The sequence below is a fragment of the Halichoerus grypus genome, chromosome 14 (genome assembly GCF_964656455.1).
Source record: "Halichoerus grypus chromosome 14, mHalGry1.hap1.1, whole genome shotgun sequence".
In the NCBI taxonomy this organism is placed as follows: Eukaryota; Metazoa; Chordata; class Mammalia; order Carnivora; family Phocidae; genus Halichoerus; species Halichoerus grypus.
The window spans coordinates 93635080-93651915 of record NC_135725.1 but is presented as its reverse complement, the minus strand read 5'-3'; the positions used below and the strand labels follow the sequence as shown (position 1 = coordinate 93651915).

Sequence of the window (16836 nt, the reverse complement as noted above, 5' to 3'; positions counted from 1 at the left end):
AGGTCCTGAGGACAGCAAAGGAAGAATGAAGTCTGAGTCACTAGGATTTAACTTATAGAAAAGTAAAGAAGCACATGAACACAAATACCTCATGTCTGTAAAGCCAGGGTGACAGGATGTGCAAACTGAAAAGCAGCTAAGAGTCTAGTTCCAACCCACCTCTGTGCACAAGAGGTCTGTGGCAATGCTGGACTAAACCCCAGACCTCCCACTAAGCCAGAGCTCATTACCACACTCACTCTGTAGGGCTGCAGATGCAAAGACAAGAAAACTGCAACAGGCACCCCACGGGGCTCTAGTTTCTGGCAGCTCTGATCCACACACGTGCACCTGCACTCCAGCCCCACAGCTGAACAGCCACCGGCAAGCCTGCTTTCCAACTGCTGACTAATCTCTCCTAAGCCTTCGCTCCTCTCATCCACAAAATGGGGGCATTCCTCCAGCCTTCCACTAAGTCCTCTTACTCTTTAGCCCCTTTCTTGGAGAATTTATCTCTCATCCTCTCCCCTAGATTACAGGATTTTCATCCTAGATGGTCCAAAATTAATGGAAATTCCAAATGTTCTTCATGTTAGGGCAGCACTGCCCAAGAGAAACAGAGGATGAGCCACAAGTATAATTTAAAATTTTCCAGCACCCAAATTTAAAAATGTAGAAATAGGGGCGCCTGGGTGGCTCAGTTGGTTAAGCAACTGCCTTCGGCTTAGGTCATGATCCTGGGGTCCCAGGATTGAGTCCCACATCGGGCTCCCTGCTTAGCAGGGAGTCTGCTTCTTCCTCTGACCCTCCCCCCTCTTGTGCGCTCTCTCTCTCTCTCTCAAATAAATAAATAAAATCTTAAAAAAAAAAAAAAAGTAGAAATAGGAGTAATTTTAATAAATTTTACTTAACCCAATATATATCCATAATGTTATCATTTCAACATACAACCAATATAAAATAATTAATACTAAAAAAAAATACGAAATATCTCAATAAGTCTCTATAATCCAGTATACATTTCACACAGCACATTCCAGTTTGATGTGGACACATTTCAGGTGTTCAAAAACCACGGGAGGCTATGACCAGCTTGTTGGGAGATGGCAGCCACCTCTCCACTCCAATCTGTACAAGTGGAGAAGCCAACCTTTCTCCAAGATTCCATTTGGAACCCCGAGCCAGACACCTGTGGTATCCGTCTGCAGCAGGCATGGACACTCAGGAAGCTTCCTTTACACCTGTGGTATCCGTCTGCAGCAGGTATGGACACTCAGGAAGCTTCCTTTACACCTGTGGTATCCGTCTGCAGCAGGCATGGACACTCAAGAGGCTTCCTTTACACCTGTGGTATCTGTCTGCAGCAGGCATGGACACTCAGGAGGCTTCCTTTACACCTGTGGTATCCGTCTGCAGCAGGCATGGACACTCAGGAGGCTTCCTTTACACCTGTGGTATCCGTCTGCAGCAGGCATGGACACTCAGGCGGCTTCCTTTACACCTGTGGTATCCGTCTGCAGCAGGCATGGACACTCAGGCAGCTTCCTTTAATCAACCCAAGTGGTTCAGCATTTCCTCTTTGCTGCTTCTGTAGCATTTTTCTCTTTTAATAGCAATTATCAAACTGTAATTGTGCCTGTGGTTCTCAAAACTAGAATAAAGGAACCTCCCAAGGACAAGGCACCAGGTTTATTTTCATGTGGCTGACAAAAAAAAGGCATTAAATGTCACAAAAACAAACTAATGAAGAAACAAATGCATGAATAAATGGTTCCTACCTACATTTGGAAGATGGTTAGTTCCAAAACATTTACCCTAGGACACCACCAAAGGAAAAAAAAAAATCCATAAGCCAATTTTGATTCCTTCTCCTTTTTCATTTTTTTGTTTTTTAAAGATTTTTTAAATTTATTTTTGACAGAGAGACAGTGTGAGAGGGAACACAAGCAGGGGGAGTGGGAGAGGGAGAAGCAGGCTTCCTGTGGAGCAGGGAGCCCAATGTGGGGCTCGATCCCAGGACCCTGGGATCATGACCCAAGCCAAAGGCAGACACTTCACCGACTGAGCCACCCAGGCACCCCTTTTTTCATTAAGTTTTACAACATTTATAGATCACCTAAAATGTGCCAGGTAATATTCAAGGTTGGAAAGTAATAAAAGCTAAAGCCCTACCTTCAAAGAGTTTACAGTCTAGCCTTTAAGACATTAACAAAGAAATAACATATAAAGGAACCAGTAATTAAAACACAAAGTATGTGGGGCACCTGGCCAGCTCAGTTGGTAAAATATGCGACTCTTGATCTCTGGGTCATGAGTTCAAGTCCCATGCTGAGTGGAAATTTTACTTAAAACACACACACACACACACACACACACACACACAAAGCATGTGTTCTAACAAAGGACAGAGTGCTCTGGAAGCACAGGGAGTACATCTCCATCAGAGGTCAGCAAACCAGAGCCTGCCGCCTGTTTCTCTACAGCCTGAAAGCCAAAGATGTTTTTGTTTTTAACTCGAAAAAATCATCTGAAATTCAAATCCCAATATCCACACATACAGTGGCACACAGCCAGGCTCACTCGTCCACACATGGTTTGTGGTCTGTTTCATGCTACAAGGCAGAGCTCAGCAATGACAGGCAAATGCACCTGCACCAAGTGCTACCTTTTAGCCATACTGTGACTGGACCTTTTTGTCATTGTCGTAACCGTGCGTACCCATCACATCAAAAGTAGAAGAAAAAAGAATAGTGGGCTTTGACTCTTTTTAATGCTTTTAATTCACAGATTACAATGTTACGGATTCCAATACTAAAGCACTGGGCTTACCATGCAAAGTTATCATGCAAAGACACGGTAACTACAGTAAAAGACAACAGTAAACATTGGCGTCACAGACAAAGCACACATCCCAGACTTCACAATTCAGAGGAAAGCAATAATCAGAAAAGTCAGAAAGTTCTAAGAAGCTCAACAACTCCAAATAAGAAAAACTCAAAGACATACTCACCCAGACACATCATATTCCAACTGCTGAAAGCCAGAGGATTTTGAAAGCAACAAGAGAAATGCAACTTAATGACGTATAAGAGAGACCCTCGATAAGATTAGGAGCTGATCTCTCATCAGAAACCACAGAGGCCAGAAGACAGTGGGATGACACACTCAAAGTGTTGAAAGAATGTCAACCAAGAATTCTACACACACCAAAGTGCTTTTATAAATGAAGAAGAAATAAGCATTTAATATTAACAAAAGAATTTGTCATTGGCAGACCTACTCTATAAGAAATGTTACGGATGGGGCGCCTGGGTGGCTCAGTCGTTAAGCGTCTGCCTTCAGCTCAGGTCATGATCCCAGGGTCCTGGGATTGAGCCCCGCATCGGGCTCCCTCCTCCGCGGGAAGCCTGCTTCTCCCTCTCCCACTCCCCCTGCTTGTGTTCCCTCTTGCGCTGTGTCTCTCTCTGTCAAATAAAAAAAAAAAATCTTTAAAAAAAAAAAAAAAAAGAAATGTTAAGGAAGTCCTCCAGGTAAATCTAAAAGACAGTATAAATGCACTTTTAGTTGTAACTGTTGTTTCCTTCTGTATGATTTTTTTTTTTTTTTTTAAGATTTTATTTATGCGGCACCTGGGTGGCTCAGTCGTTAAGCGGCTGCCTTCGGCTCAGGTCATGATCCCAGGGTCCTGGGATCGAGCCCGCATCGGGCTCCCTGCTCTGCGGGAAGCCTGCTTCTCCCTCTCCCACTCCCCCTGCTTGTGTTCCCTCTCTCACTGTGTCTCTGTCAAAAAAAATAAATAAATAAATAAATAAATTTCTTTCCCCAAGGAAACAAAAGTATAGTCAAACAATGAAGGAAGTAAAATTGCACACTGGAAAACATCTATTTAACACAAAAAAAAAGTAATGGAGGAACAGAGGAACAAAAGACTAAGATATATAGAAAACAAACACCAAACTAACAATACAAATCCTACCTTTTCAGTAATTACATTAAATGTAAGTGGATTAACTATTCCAATTAAAAGGCAGAGACTGATGGGTAAAAAAAAAAAAATATGATCCAACTGTATGCTATCTACAAAACACAGACCTTAGATGTAAAGATATGAAGAACTTAAAAGTAAAAGCAGGAAAAAGAGCCACAAGGAGAAACCACAAACCACAAGCGGAAGGGCTACATGGCTATCAGACAACATAGGCTTTAAAACAAGAACTATTGCTAGAGACAAAGAGGGACATTTCATAATGAAAAAAGGGTCAAAACAACAGGCAGATGTAACAACTATAAATACACTCACAACTAACAACAGAACCTCAAAACACATGAAGCAAACACTGACAAAACTGAAAGAAAAAGAAAATGCAACAATACCAGGGGACTCCAAAACCCTAATGCCAGTAACAAAGAGAGTCACTAAAAGACAAGGAAGGATGAGGAAGATTCCACACCACAGACCAGCTCCATCTAACGCACAGAGAACAACCTACCTAAGGGCTGCACAGTACACATTCTGTTCAGGCACTCCTCAAACACTCTTCAAGACAGAACATTATCTGAGCCTTTTTTTTCAATTAATTAAAACAAATTGAAATTAAAATATATCCTCTGACTGTAATGGAATATTAAAAATTAACAAAATATTAAAATCTAAGAAGTACCTAAATACTTGGAAATTAAGCAACACACTTCTAAATAATCCATGGGTCAGGGTGCCTGGCTGGCTGGCTGGCTTAGTCGGCAGGGCACTGACACTTAATCTCAGGATCATCAGTTCAAGCCCCACACTGGGTGTGGAGCCTACTTAAAAAAAAAAAAAATGAATAAATAATCAATCAACCAAACCATGGGTCAAAGATATCACAAGGGAAAACAAAATATTTTGAACTGAAAAAAGTGAAAACACAGCATATCAAAATTTGTAGGAGGCAGCTTGTTTTAGTTTTCTAGGGCTGCCATAACAGAGTATCATAACTGGGTGAATTAAAACAACAGAAATTCATTGTCTCAATTCTGGAAGCCCGAAGTCCAAAATCAAGGTGCCAGCTGGGCCATAATTTCTCTGATGGCTCTAGGGGGTTTTTCTTCCCTCTCCAGCTTCTGGTGTTTGCCGGCAAGCCTTGGTATTCCGTGGCTTATAGGTGTCACTCCAGGATATGGCTCTCCTTTCCCTTTACGTCTTCACATTGTCCCCTCCATACATGCCTGTCCTCACAAAGTGCTTTCCTCTCTTATGTCAGCACCAATCACATTGTACTAGGAGCCATCCTATTCTGGACCTCATCTGAATTTGTCTACAATGACACCATTTCCAAATAAGGTCACATCCTGAGGCATAGGGTGGGTAAGGGACTTCAACATATCTTTTGGGGGGTCACAAATCAACCATAACACAGCTAAAAAAGTGCTTTGAGGGAAATGCATACCTCAAACTCCTATATCAGAAAAGAACTCAAACCAAGATCCTAAGCTTCCACCTTAAGAAACTAGAAAAAAGGCAAATTAAACCTAAAGCAAGCCAAAGAAAGTAAATAAAGATAAGATTAGAGTGAAAATAAATGAAAAGGGAATTAAACAACAATAAAGAACATCAACAAAATGAAGTTACTTCTTTGAAACTTCAACGTAACTCATAAACCTTTGGCTAAACTGACCAAGAAAAACAGAGAGAAGACCCAAATTACTAACCGGGAATGAAAGAGGGAATATTCCTAGCCACCCTCTAAAAAAGAGAGAGAGAATCATAAGGGAATACTATAAGCAGCTGTATACCAACAAAGTAGAGGAAATAAACAAACTCCTAGAAAGACAGAGAACACCTAAAGTGACTTAAGAATAGAAACCCTAAAAGAAGTGAGGAAATTAATCGTGAAAAAACTTCCAACAAAGAAAACCCCAGAACCAAACTGCTTCAGGGGTGAATTCTACCAAACATCTAAAGAACAAACAACACCAACCCTTCACAAACACTTCCAAAAAAAGAGAATATACTTCCCAACTCATGAAGTCACTATCACTCTCAAACCAAACGCTCAGACATCAACAAAAAAGAAAACCACAGACCAATGTAATATCCTTCATGAATACAGATGCAAAGTCCTCACTACCAAACCAAATGCAGCAAGATGTAAGAAAGGCTAGATACCATGACAAAGTGGATTTACTGCAGAAACACTGAAAAATCAATGCAATACACCATATTAACAGAATAAAGGATAAAGCCATATGATCATCTCAACAAATGCAGAAGCACTTAAAACCCAATACCCCTTTCTGATTAAAACCAACAATAAAAACAAACGAAGAAAAAGAAAAACACTCAACAAACTGGGAACAGAACGTAACTTCTTCAAACTGATAAAAGGCATCTACGAAAACCCAAGGCTAACATCATACTCGATGGTCAAAGACTGAAAGCTTTTCCCTAAAAACAGGAATGAGACAGGGATGGCTGCTCTCACCACTTCTATTCAACATATTACTGGAGGTTCTAGTTAGAGCAATTAGGCAAGGAAAAGAAATAAAAGGCACCCAGATTTGAAAGGAAAAGTAAAACTCTTATATCTCTAGTCTCAGATGACGTAATCTGTACAGTTGAAACTTGAATAACGCGGAAGGTCAGGGTGCCAACCCCCGTGCAGATGAAAATCCACGTATAACTTTTGATTCCCCAAAAACTGAACTAAGAGCCTACTGTTGACCAGAAGCCTTACCGACAACATAAACAGTTAAATTAACATATATTTTGTATATCATATGATGTATTCTTACAATAAAATACACTAGTGTTAAGAAAATCATAAGGAAAATAGAGTATCGTACTATATTTATCCAAAAAAATCTGCATGTAAGTGGACCCGCACAGTTCAAACCCACGTTGTTCAAGAGTCAACTGTACACACAACACGTGTATTTTTCTATGTATATAACATACATTAATAAAGTTCCCCCAGAAATTGTATTTATGTTCTGGCTACATGTCTTGTTACTGAATCTGTTTAAGGTATGAGGACAGATACTAGAGAACCATAATGGCAGATCCTAACAGACCACTTCTGTAAGGGAAGAAAAACAGATGGGCAGACGAGCCAGAGGTAGGAGAACACCTGACCTTTCACCAGCCCATAATAGAGCTAGCATTTTGTTTCACTCTAGCGTTCATGGAGTTCACAAAACACAGGTGAAGAGCAAGGATGATCAAGCAACCAAGACTCTTTAAGCCTACATGCTAGCCTTGGAATCTGATGGGGAGAAGACCTAGACTCCAAGGACAGAAATCAGTTTGACAACCAGCCCAGCAAACAATTTTCAAACTACACAAGACAGAGAGCCCTCTAGGCCTTTCTCAGGCTAGCACTTACTAGGAGGCCACTGGGTGTCAGATGCTTTCCATGTAATATCAAGACTCCCTTCTTCCATTGAAACTAATGTAATACTGTGCATCAAATACACTTCAATGAAAAAAAAATCTCTCTCTCCTTTCCCATGAGTTGTACTTCATGGTAACCGAACAATTTTTCTTTGTAAAAATACTCCAGATAATAAAGGAAGAAAGTCTGCCATTTTGCAGTTAATGATCCTGAGTAATAAATATCAATGATTGTTAACATCACAAAGCAAGATGACCAGACTTATTATGCCTGATTAAAAAACAACAACTCAGTACTAGTTACAAAGTATTCTGGCTAAAAAAATAAATAAATAAAAGTTTTAAAAAGACACACCTACATCTGATGCAGCCTCTAGCCCTGGGCTGTCCAACTGAAAGATAATGTGAGCCACAAGCATGAGCCGGGTCTATAATTTTCAATTTTCTAGTAATCACATTTAAAAAAAGGAATTAGAAACACAAATTACTTTTAGTAATATTCAACCCAATATATCCAAAATATGCTATTTCAACATGCAATCAGTATTTTTTGCAGTATTAATGTGATACTTTACATTCTCCTTTTCACACTAAGTCTTCAAAATCCTGTATTTTGCACTTACGGCACATCTTAATCCACACTAACCATGTTTCAACTGCTCAAGAGTGGCATGATGGCTAGCATAATGGAAAGCATCAGCTCTGGATCTTAAATCGCAATGACAGTAAATATAGAGAACAGAGGAACATGTTAACATAGCAATGCAATCAGCAAAATCAAGATTATGGAAAGCTTTGGGACAAATGAACCATTATCTTCAAAACAACTGTGAAAGAAAAATAAAGACATGCCAATCAATATATTGAGATTTAAGAGAAATCTAGCAAGGACAATGAATAGACCATATTTTGTTCCTAATTTGAAATGAAATAAGAAATATAAACAGTAACTACTTATTTATTGACTGAAATATTTATATGAACTGAAATATATATTCATAGATGGATTGGGGGCTGTCCATGAGGAGGTTACCTGTTGATGCGAGGAGACAGGTATGAGGGGGCTCATTCTTCCACCATATATCTACTGCTAAATAGGTTTGAAAAGTTCTGTAATAAAAAGTCTAAAATATCTACGTATGTACTTGCCTGTAGAGGCTCCACAATAATACTGGTGGCCTGCCAAGAGAACTGAGTGCTAGGGAACAAAGGAGAGAGATGTTTCACTTTATACTTTTTTTTAAATTTTGAATCATGTAACTGTCTTACCTACTCAAAAAATTAAATTTGCACATATATATACTTTGACTCCATTCACTGGCCTCTGCAACTCCACCATGTCACCAGGCCCAGGCCTACTCACTAGTCCCCCTGCTTCTTCTCTGGCCTTCCTTCAATCCACTCTCCACACCGCAGCCAGTCGTCTTTTTAAAATAGCATTCTGTGCCTAAAATCCTTCAATGACTGTCTACAGTGCTTAGGAAACCACCAACTCGTTACCAAGGCAACAAGACCCTATATGACCTGGCCCTGCCTCTCCAGCCTCACCTCGTGCCACTCACCCCTTCTGACCTAGTAATTCCACCCTGTACCAAAGGATACAGACTCACCCAATTCATGATTGAAGAAACTGGGACATCTCTACAAAACACACCATGTGGCTATTAAAAATGTTAAAGATGTGGATGCACAGGAAATAATACACGAAAGAGGAGAATGCAAACAGCACATACTCACTGAGTATAGCCACTTTTAAATATGAACATGCACATTCACAAAGATCAGAAAAAAAAACCAGATGACAAATATTTGGCATTATCAGGTTTCAATTTTCTGAATGTGTTAAAATGCCCTTTTTTTTAAAGAAATGTACATATTGTACCTCACCGTTCCAACTCATGCCTTACCTCCTTTAAGACCTGGACTAACCCATCTTCCTCAAGGAGTCTTTCCCAACACAGGTCTGGCTGCAGCGACGAATGCAGGAGCACAGCCCTTTTCTTGTTTACTTTTAACTGATTCCATCTCATTTCCTGCTTGGTAATATTTGCTCTACTACATTTTTACGTTGAAAATGTGCATACCCTCTTACACAGGACATAGACTAGCACTTCACAAATAGAAGGTGCTCAATAAATGCTTATAGACCCCCTGGAAAGATCATTTAAAATATACTCTGATCGGAACTTACAAACAAACCTATTAAAACTGGGGTGCCAAAAGCAGTCCAAAAACTTTTCTAAGTAAAATACCAACAGACAGTGATGCAATTGGGAAAGTGACCTCTCATCTAGGAAGACACAATTTCAAAGGAAATGCCACCTTCAAAGAGTTGTTTTTCAAAATCCAAAACCTGTGAAGAGTTTTTTTTAAATAAGTGAAAATACTAGAAGTTAAATAAAAGCAGAACAGTAAATGGGAGGACATCTCAAAACCTGGAATTGACACTTTCTATACCACACCTACAGTAGGCCAGAGTAACTGGGCTCCAATAATTATGCCCTACGTGACTAGCTGAGTCAGCACTGCACCTTGAAATCAAACTGCCCACTTACTATAAGATAAAAGCTTCCATCAAACATAGTAAGTCCAATGAAATGCCAAATGAAGTTCCTAAAGAAAAGCCCAAAACATGGCTCTTATTAGTTCAATTATTTTCAAAGACAAGTTCAATAAAATGTGGTCAAACAATACAGAACTGTTTTGTGACAGGACGGGAAGCAGAAGCAGGAAACAAGGACTGTAGCCCCCACTCTGGCACTCATCACACATGAGATCTCCAACAACTAAGCCTCCACCTCCAGGTGTCCTTCTGAGCATTAGGGCTAAGATACACTCATCGCTCTTGCTTACCTTTATTATGACTCCAGAACCTTCCCCAGTAATGAGTCCAGAAACACAAGCCACATAGATCCTGAGAGGGGCAGCCCTTTCCACAGGGGAGCTATGCTTTTAGTGTGGGGGAAAACTCACTTCTCAAGATTTACAGTAAATCCTTCTGATTTCTACATGACAGAACGCTTTCCACCCCCTTCCCTTATCAAAAATCAACCAAAGACAAGAACAGGAAAGAGAAACATAAACTCCACCTAAGACACATTTGAAACCCCTACACAAAACACAAATAGAAAGATGGAGAAGAGCTAAATCACTATACAGAGCAGAGGAAGAGGAACCTAAAGAAGGAGGTTACTGGGGCGCCTGGGTGGCTCAGTCATTAAGCGTCTGCCTTTGGCTCAGATCGTGATCCCAGGGTCCTGGGATCGAGCCCTGCATCGGGCTCCCTGCTCCGCGGGAAGCCTGCTTCTCCCTCTCCCACTCCCCCTGCTTGTGTTCCCTCTCTCACTGTCTCTCTCTGTCAAATAAATAAATAAAATCTTTAAAAAATAAAAATAAATTTAAAAAAGGAGGTTACTACTGAGAAGCAGGCTGACTGATCCCACAGGACCATGGAGAGGCTAAGAAGATGGGGTGATGCCTGGAGCTAAAAAGGGGTGTGGGTGTAAAAATCCACCTAGAAGGTGTTGGATTCTCAGGTCCCCAGGCACCCCCTACACACTCAGACAAGCACTCCTCTATGGTAGCTGCAGAGACCAGAGGGCTAGCTCAGTAAGAACTCTACCAGAAGTATACCACACTTGGGGACCGTGGGCACAAAGAACAGGAGTAAGCTCCACAACTGAAAGCAGAGAAATTAGGTCAAGGCTATGTACTGACACACGGGAAGACCCTCCTCTTCCTCCTCCTGCCCTTTAACCTAGCTCCAGAATGTCCAGCTCAACACCAACAAGGCAAAAGACTGAAGGAGCCTTCTCTGAGGAAGTAAAACCAGGGGATAGTAACATTTAGAGAGCCAACAAAAAAGTCAGTCACCACCCTCCACTGAAGCAACAAGTAAACAAGCCCCCAAACACTCAAGCTTTCCATTTTTAGCACTTTATTCTTAAAGGTGAATAAAGAGCCAACCATCACCAGACACTGGGAGAAGCTGTCCAGAAAGAAAGAAAAAGATCAGAAACAGAAAAAAATCAGAAAAACAATAATTTTAAAATAATTTTTTTTTAAGTAGGCCACAGGCCCAGCGTGGAGCCCAACGTGGGGCCTGAACTCACCACCCTGAGATCAAGACCTGAGTCCAGATCAAGAGTCAGACACTGGGCGCTTGGGTGGCTCTGTGGGTTAAGCATCTGCCTTCAGCCCAGGTCATGATCTCAGGGTCCTGGGATCGCGTTGGGCTCCCTGCTCAGCAGGAGGTCTGCTTCTCCCTCACCCTCTATGCTTCCTCCCTGCTTGTGTTCTCCCTCCCTCTTTCTCTCTCGCCCCCAAATAAATAAATAAAATCTTAAAAAAAAAAAAGAGGGGCGCCCGGGCGGCTCAGTTGGTTAATCGTCTGCTTTCCGATCGGGTCATGATTCCAGGGTCCTGGGATCGAGCCCCGCATCAGGCTCCCTGTTCGGCGGAGAGCCTGCTTCTCCCTCTCCCTCTGCCTGCTGCTCTGCCTACTTGTGCTCGCTCTCTATCTCTCTGTCAAATAAATAAATAAAATCTTAAAAAAAAAAAAAAAAAGAGTTGGATGCCTAATCAACTGAAGCATCCAGGTGCCCAATAAAATAGTTTTTTAAAGTTTTAACTGGATTTTAAGAAATTTAACTGGAATCAAGCAGATACTATATACATTAAACAAGAATAGGAAGCATTAAAAAAGGAAGAGAGAATAAAGAACACAAAAATATGACAAGAAAAGTTAAAAATTCAGTGAAAGAACAATCAAAAATGCTCCCAAAAAGTAGAACAAAAAGATTAAGACATGACCAGGATAAAAAGCTTTTAAAAATTAGAACACTGCGGTGCCTGAGTGGCTCAATCGGTTAAGCGTCCAACTCTTGGTTTCAGCTCAGGTCATGATCTCAAGGTTGGGCTCTGCACTCAGCGCAGAGTCTGCTTGAGATTCTCTCTCTCCCTCTGCCTGTGCCCCTCCCCCTGCTTGAGCGCACTCTCTCTCTCTCTCCCTCTCCACTCTAAATAAGTAAAAACTTTTTAAAAAATAAATAAAAATTAGAATATTTAGTACAGGAAGTACAATATTCAACTGAAATAGTAGAAAATAAACTATCTCAAACATATTGTACAAAATTTCCTACCAACAAAAGGGCATCGATCTCCAGATTTCAAGCTACTTAATATCCTGCATGATAATGAAAATAGGCTACCATTAAGACACATCATAAAAACTGTGGGATGTAATGATCCTAAAAATGCGTTGGGGGAATCATGGTTAAAAGGACTGAGATCAAACTGGACTTCTCAAGAGCAACAATGAATACTAGAAGATATGGGAGCAATAACTTAAAAATTACCTCCAACCTGGAATGCCAAGCCCAGCTAAACATAATCTTTCAGTGTGATGGTAGAATAAGTACATTTTCAGACATGCAAGTCCCAAAAGTTTGCCTCCCAAAAAACTACTGGTAAGCTATTAGAGAATGTGTTCTACCACCACGAGTGAGTAAACACACAGAGAGGAGCCATTAGATGCAGGGAAAGGGGTTCATCACTAGAGAATGATGGGGGCAATTCCCAGGATGTCAGTGTGCACCAAGCCAAGAGAACAAGCACATCCTGACTTGGGCAGAGTGACTCAGGAGCACCAAAGAAGCAAATGGTGAGCTGACAGGGCAAAGTGGAGGAAACTTAAATTGAGAAACATTTCACAGAATAGAAAGTGCAAGAACGTTATTCTGAAGTTCAAAGGAAATCAGGCAAATGAAAAATGAGGCAATCATTAACTCCAAGAAAGAAAAAACGCTGTACAAAATAAGAAATACAGGGTGCCTGGCTGGCTCGGTGGAGCCTGTGACTCTGATCTCAGGGTTGTGAGTTCGAGCCCCACACTGGGTGTAGAGATTACTTAAAAATAAAATCTTAAGGGGTGCATGGGTGGCTCAGTCGGTTAAGCGTCCCATTCTTGGTTTTGGCTCAGGTCATGATCTCAGGGTCGTGGGATCAGCACAGCTCAGCACAGAGTCTACTTAAGATTTTCTCCCTCCCCCTCTGCCCCTCCCTCCACTCACATGCTCTCTAAGATAAAATCTTTTTAAAAAAATAAAATCTTAAAAAGAAAGAAAAGGAAAGAAAAGCAATTGCATGGCACAATAATGACCTGAACTGATGATTTTGGATACGAATTTAACCAAAACTGAGTGTTCTAGGTAACAGAGTATGAGAGAACTGAAGTCATCATCTACCATTAGTGGAAGCCAACAAGTAACCCCTAAAATTGGTGAATGAAGACATGGCAACACAAACATATTATTTAGACACATGAAGCAAACGCTAAAGAGTGTCAAGTGGCTGCTGCCTCTCTAGAAAGTCAAGAGAGGAGGAGGGTGGCCTTTTTAAAAGGTCTTTTAGAACTATTTGACTTTTTTTTTTTAACTTCCTTATTTTTGGGGGGGGGGGGTCTAAGTAGGCTCCACACCCAATATGGAGCTTGAACTCACCACCCTGAGATGAAGAGTCTTACGGAATGAGCCAGCCAGGTGCCCCAGCACTATCTGACTTTTTAAACTATGTACATGTGCTTATATTATTTTAACAAAAAAGTAAGTTTTAAGAAAGAGATACAAAGTTGCCACCCTGCTAGAATATGAAGCATACAATCTGCCTGGGAAGGCCCTCCTGCTAAAAGGAGACATTTTGCTGGGTCAAAAGCCTTAAATCAAGTACATTACCCTATGCTCTGGTCCTGGGCGATCCTGAACATACATTAAACCCCAGGAGCCCCCACTTACTAATCCACAAAATGGGAGCAGGGGATATATTCCACTAGCTTACTAGTTCTCTTTAGTGTGAAAAAGTGGTAACTCTCTTTGGAGGTCAAGGAAAAGAGAAAAGAACAAACAGGCAATTAGGTAAGTTTCAAGTGTGCACTTTGCTGGTTTAATCATTTGGCAATCAGTGAACCCTGACCCAGTAACCGTTTCACAGATTTAGTGGCAAGAGATGATCTTATGCCTACCCACCGTCCAGGAGGCCCCTTACCCTATCAATGCACCTCCACAATAAACACAAGATCATGAATCTAAACCCAGAGCTTTTATCTCGTGAAAATGACCACCACAGACACAGCACATGTTCAGTGAGCTAAACTGCCTGCATACATCCTCTCCAGCACAAGGTCTGAGACGCTGGGATGCACTGTGCCTGTTTCTTCATCTGCAAACGGGAACAGAACAGTACCTACCTCGGAAGAGCGCTGTCAGGCTTTAACGAGTGAATTCACGCAAAGCACAACAGGACTGGACACAGGTAAGGGCTTAGTAAACAGGCTGTCGTTATCATCAGCTGAGTTAAGCCCTCTATTCAAGGCTGATCGTGGAATGAGAGCCATCTGGGGTCATTTGCTCATCAATTATTTATTAAAAACCTACTATGTGCCAAACACCCAACAAGTGCTAGTCCTACAACGGACTATGAACTCATTCAATCTCTTCCAAGTCGTGTTTTCCTTGCCTGCTAAGTAGGAAATAATAGTACCTGCCGCACAGAGCAGAGAAAGGTGAACGAGAGAACTTACCTAAAGTAAATCACAGGGCCGCCAGCCACAGCGAGTGCTCAATAAGTATCATTACTCAGTACACATCTTCTCTCCACAAACCTGGAAGTGACTTTTAGAGTTACCCAATGTACCTACTTGTCCCAGAGCCTCATACATTCCTTGAGTGTGTGGTAAGAATTCAATTAATACTCCTTGCATTGAACTTTAAAAATCCCCTGCACCCTCCCAGTTTACTTATTATCAACACTCCCAAAGATACACGAAAAAGATCAGAAATAAAAAGACCACACATTACTTCGATCAAAATACAGTTAAGTGTATGCACAGATTACTGTATTACTACCCCTTAGCTTTCCGAAGTCCCCACGTTTATTGCTACACACGAAGTACTTTCAGAAAAAAACTTAGAGATCATCACTTTTTTCCAAACCGGTCCCTTCTGTCAGCCCGAAGCCCGCACTATTTCTGCATTTCCACGGGCACACTGCCTCCTGCTTGCTTTTCCCTTCAGTGGGAAGCTAGTGGTCCATCTCACAAGAGTTTGGTTTCAGTGCTGCTACAAGCTAGGAAACAAACTATCCTTGAGAATCGGCAAAAGGGACGACTAAACAGCATTAACAAGAAAATGGGAACTTTTTATATCCAAAGCCCGTTTAAGCAGTTTGTTTAGAAATAAACTGAAGTCGTGCATTCCTGCTTCTGACAGCCGCCAGGGCTGGGCAGCATTGTCTGGGGAGAAGCGCGCCGGGCCGGCCAACTTTTCGTTAAAGACGGTGCCATCCTATTCGGAACAAAGTGAAAGGTCAGCGGGGCGCAGGAGAGGCGCCGGGAGCGGACGGCCTCGCCTCGGCTCGCGCCGCGAAGTTGGCCGGCTCGCCCCACTTTCCCTTTTGTCCTCCGCCCCTTCCGCGGGGCTCCCGGCCGAGGCCCGGGGCGCGCGGGGGCGGGCGGCGCGGACGCGGGCGGCCGGCCCTCTCCCCGCGCCCCGCCCGCCGCCCCCCGCCCGCCGGCCGCCCCCCGCCCGCCCGCCGCACAAAGCGCGCCCCGCGCGGCGCGGCCCGGACGCCGGCGGCCTCGGCCCGGCCTCGGCCTGAGGCGCGGCGACGGCGGCGGCGGAGAGGCGCGGGCCCGCCCGGCCCCCTCCGGCTCGGCGCCCCCGCCCGCGCCCGCGCGCCCCGCCTGCCCGCCGGCTCCGCGCCCGCCGGCTCCGCGCCCGCCGCCCCCGCCGCCGCCGGCCCGCCGCCCCGCTCCTCACCTCGGCATCCGCGGCGGCCATGGCCCGGGCCCGCAGCGTGGCCCCGCCCCTCCCGCGCGCCATCGCCCCGCCCGCGCCTCGCGGCTCAGGGCGGGGCGGGGCTGGTCGCGCGCGTCTGCGCCTGCGCCCGCGCCCGCGCCCGCGCACTACGGCCCGGCGTGCGGCGTCCCCGGCGCGAGCCTGCGCCGGCCGGAACCGGGGCGCGCGGGCCGGGCGGGGGGCGGAGCCGGACGCAGCGGCCTTCCGGAGGCGTCGCGGCGGCTGGGCTTCGTTCTCCCGTTTTCACAAATATCTTTTCTTTCTACGTGGGCATTCTGGTGGGCTGGCTGGGGTGGAGAAGGATCCCTGACCTCTAACCCCGGACACACTTTTCTTCCGTCGGCCTTCGCAGAAGGCGGATCCTGACTTGCGTCCTAGGGCGGTGCCCGGGTTCGCGGGTCTTCGCGGGTTGGTGGGCAGGGGCTTGGTTGTGAGGAATGCCCACCTGGAGGGTGCTTCTGGGCCGTACCCGGTGGTGGGGGTGCCCCGGCCGGGGGAGTGTCCTGCTAGGAGTGGGTGCCGGCGTTGTGGCGACCGAGAAGCCTGCCCCGACAAGGGGAGGGGAATGTGCCGGTGGGGAGAATTGCCCCGGCTTTGGGAGGATGTCTCAATGAGGAGAGTTGCCTCCGTTTGGGG

At 43.8% G+C, this 16836-nt stretch overlaps 1 protein-coding gene across 8 annotated transcripts in view; it reads right to left on the bottom strand.

Moving 5' to 3' along the window:
* The window catches only part of EHMT1 (euchromatic histone lysine methyltransferase 1), a 137827-nt gene extending 121580 nt beyond the window's left edge, over positions 1-16247 (bottom strand). For 3 of the 8 annotated variants that reach the window (XM_036064988.2, XM_078062101.1, XM_036064989.2), the window contains exon 1: positions 16162-16236. In XM_036064988.2, coding sequence (XP_035920881.2) covers positions 16162-16224 — 63 coding nt within the window. In that variant the 5' untranslated portion in view covers positions 16225-16236. Of the gene's footprint in view, positions 1-14924; positions 15688-16161 lie in introns of all 8 variants that reach the window. The other 5 variants (XM_036064982.2, XM_036064984.2, XM_078062102.1 and 2 more) reach the window with 4 other exon arrangements.
* Positions 16248-16836: the final 589 nt, after the last annotated feature.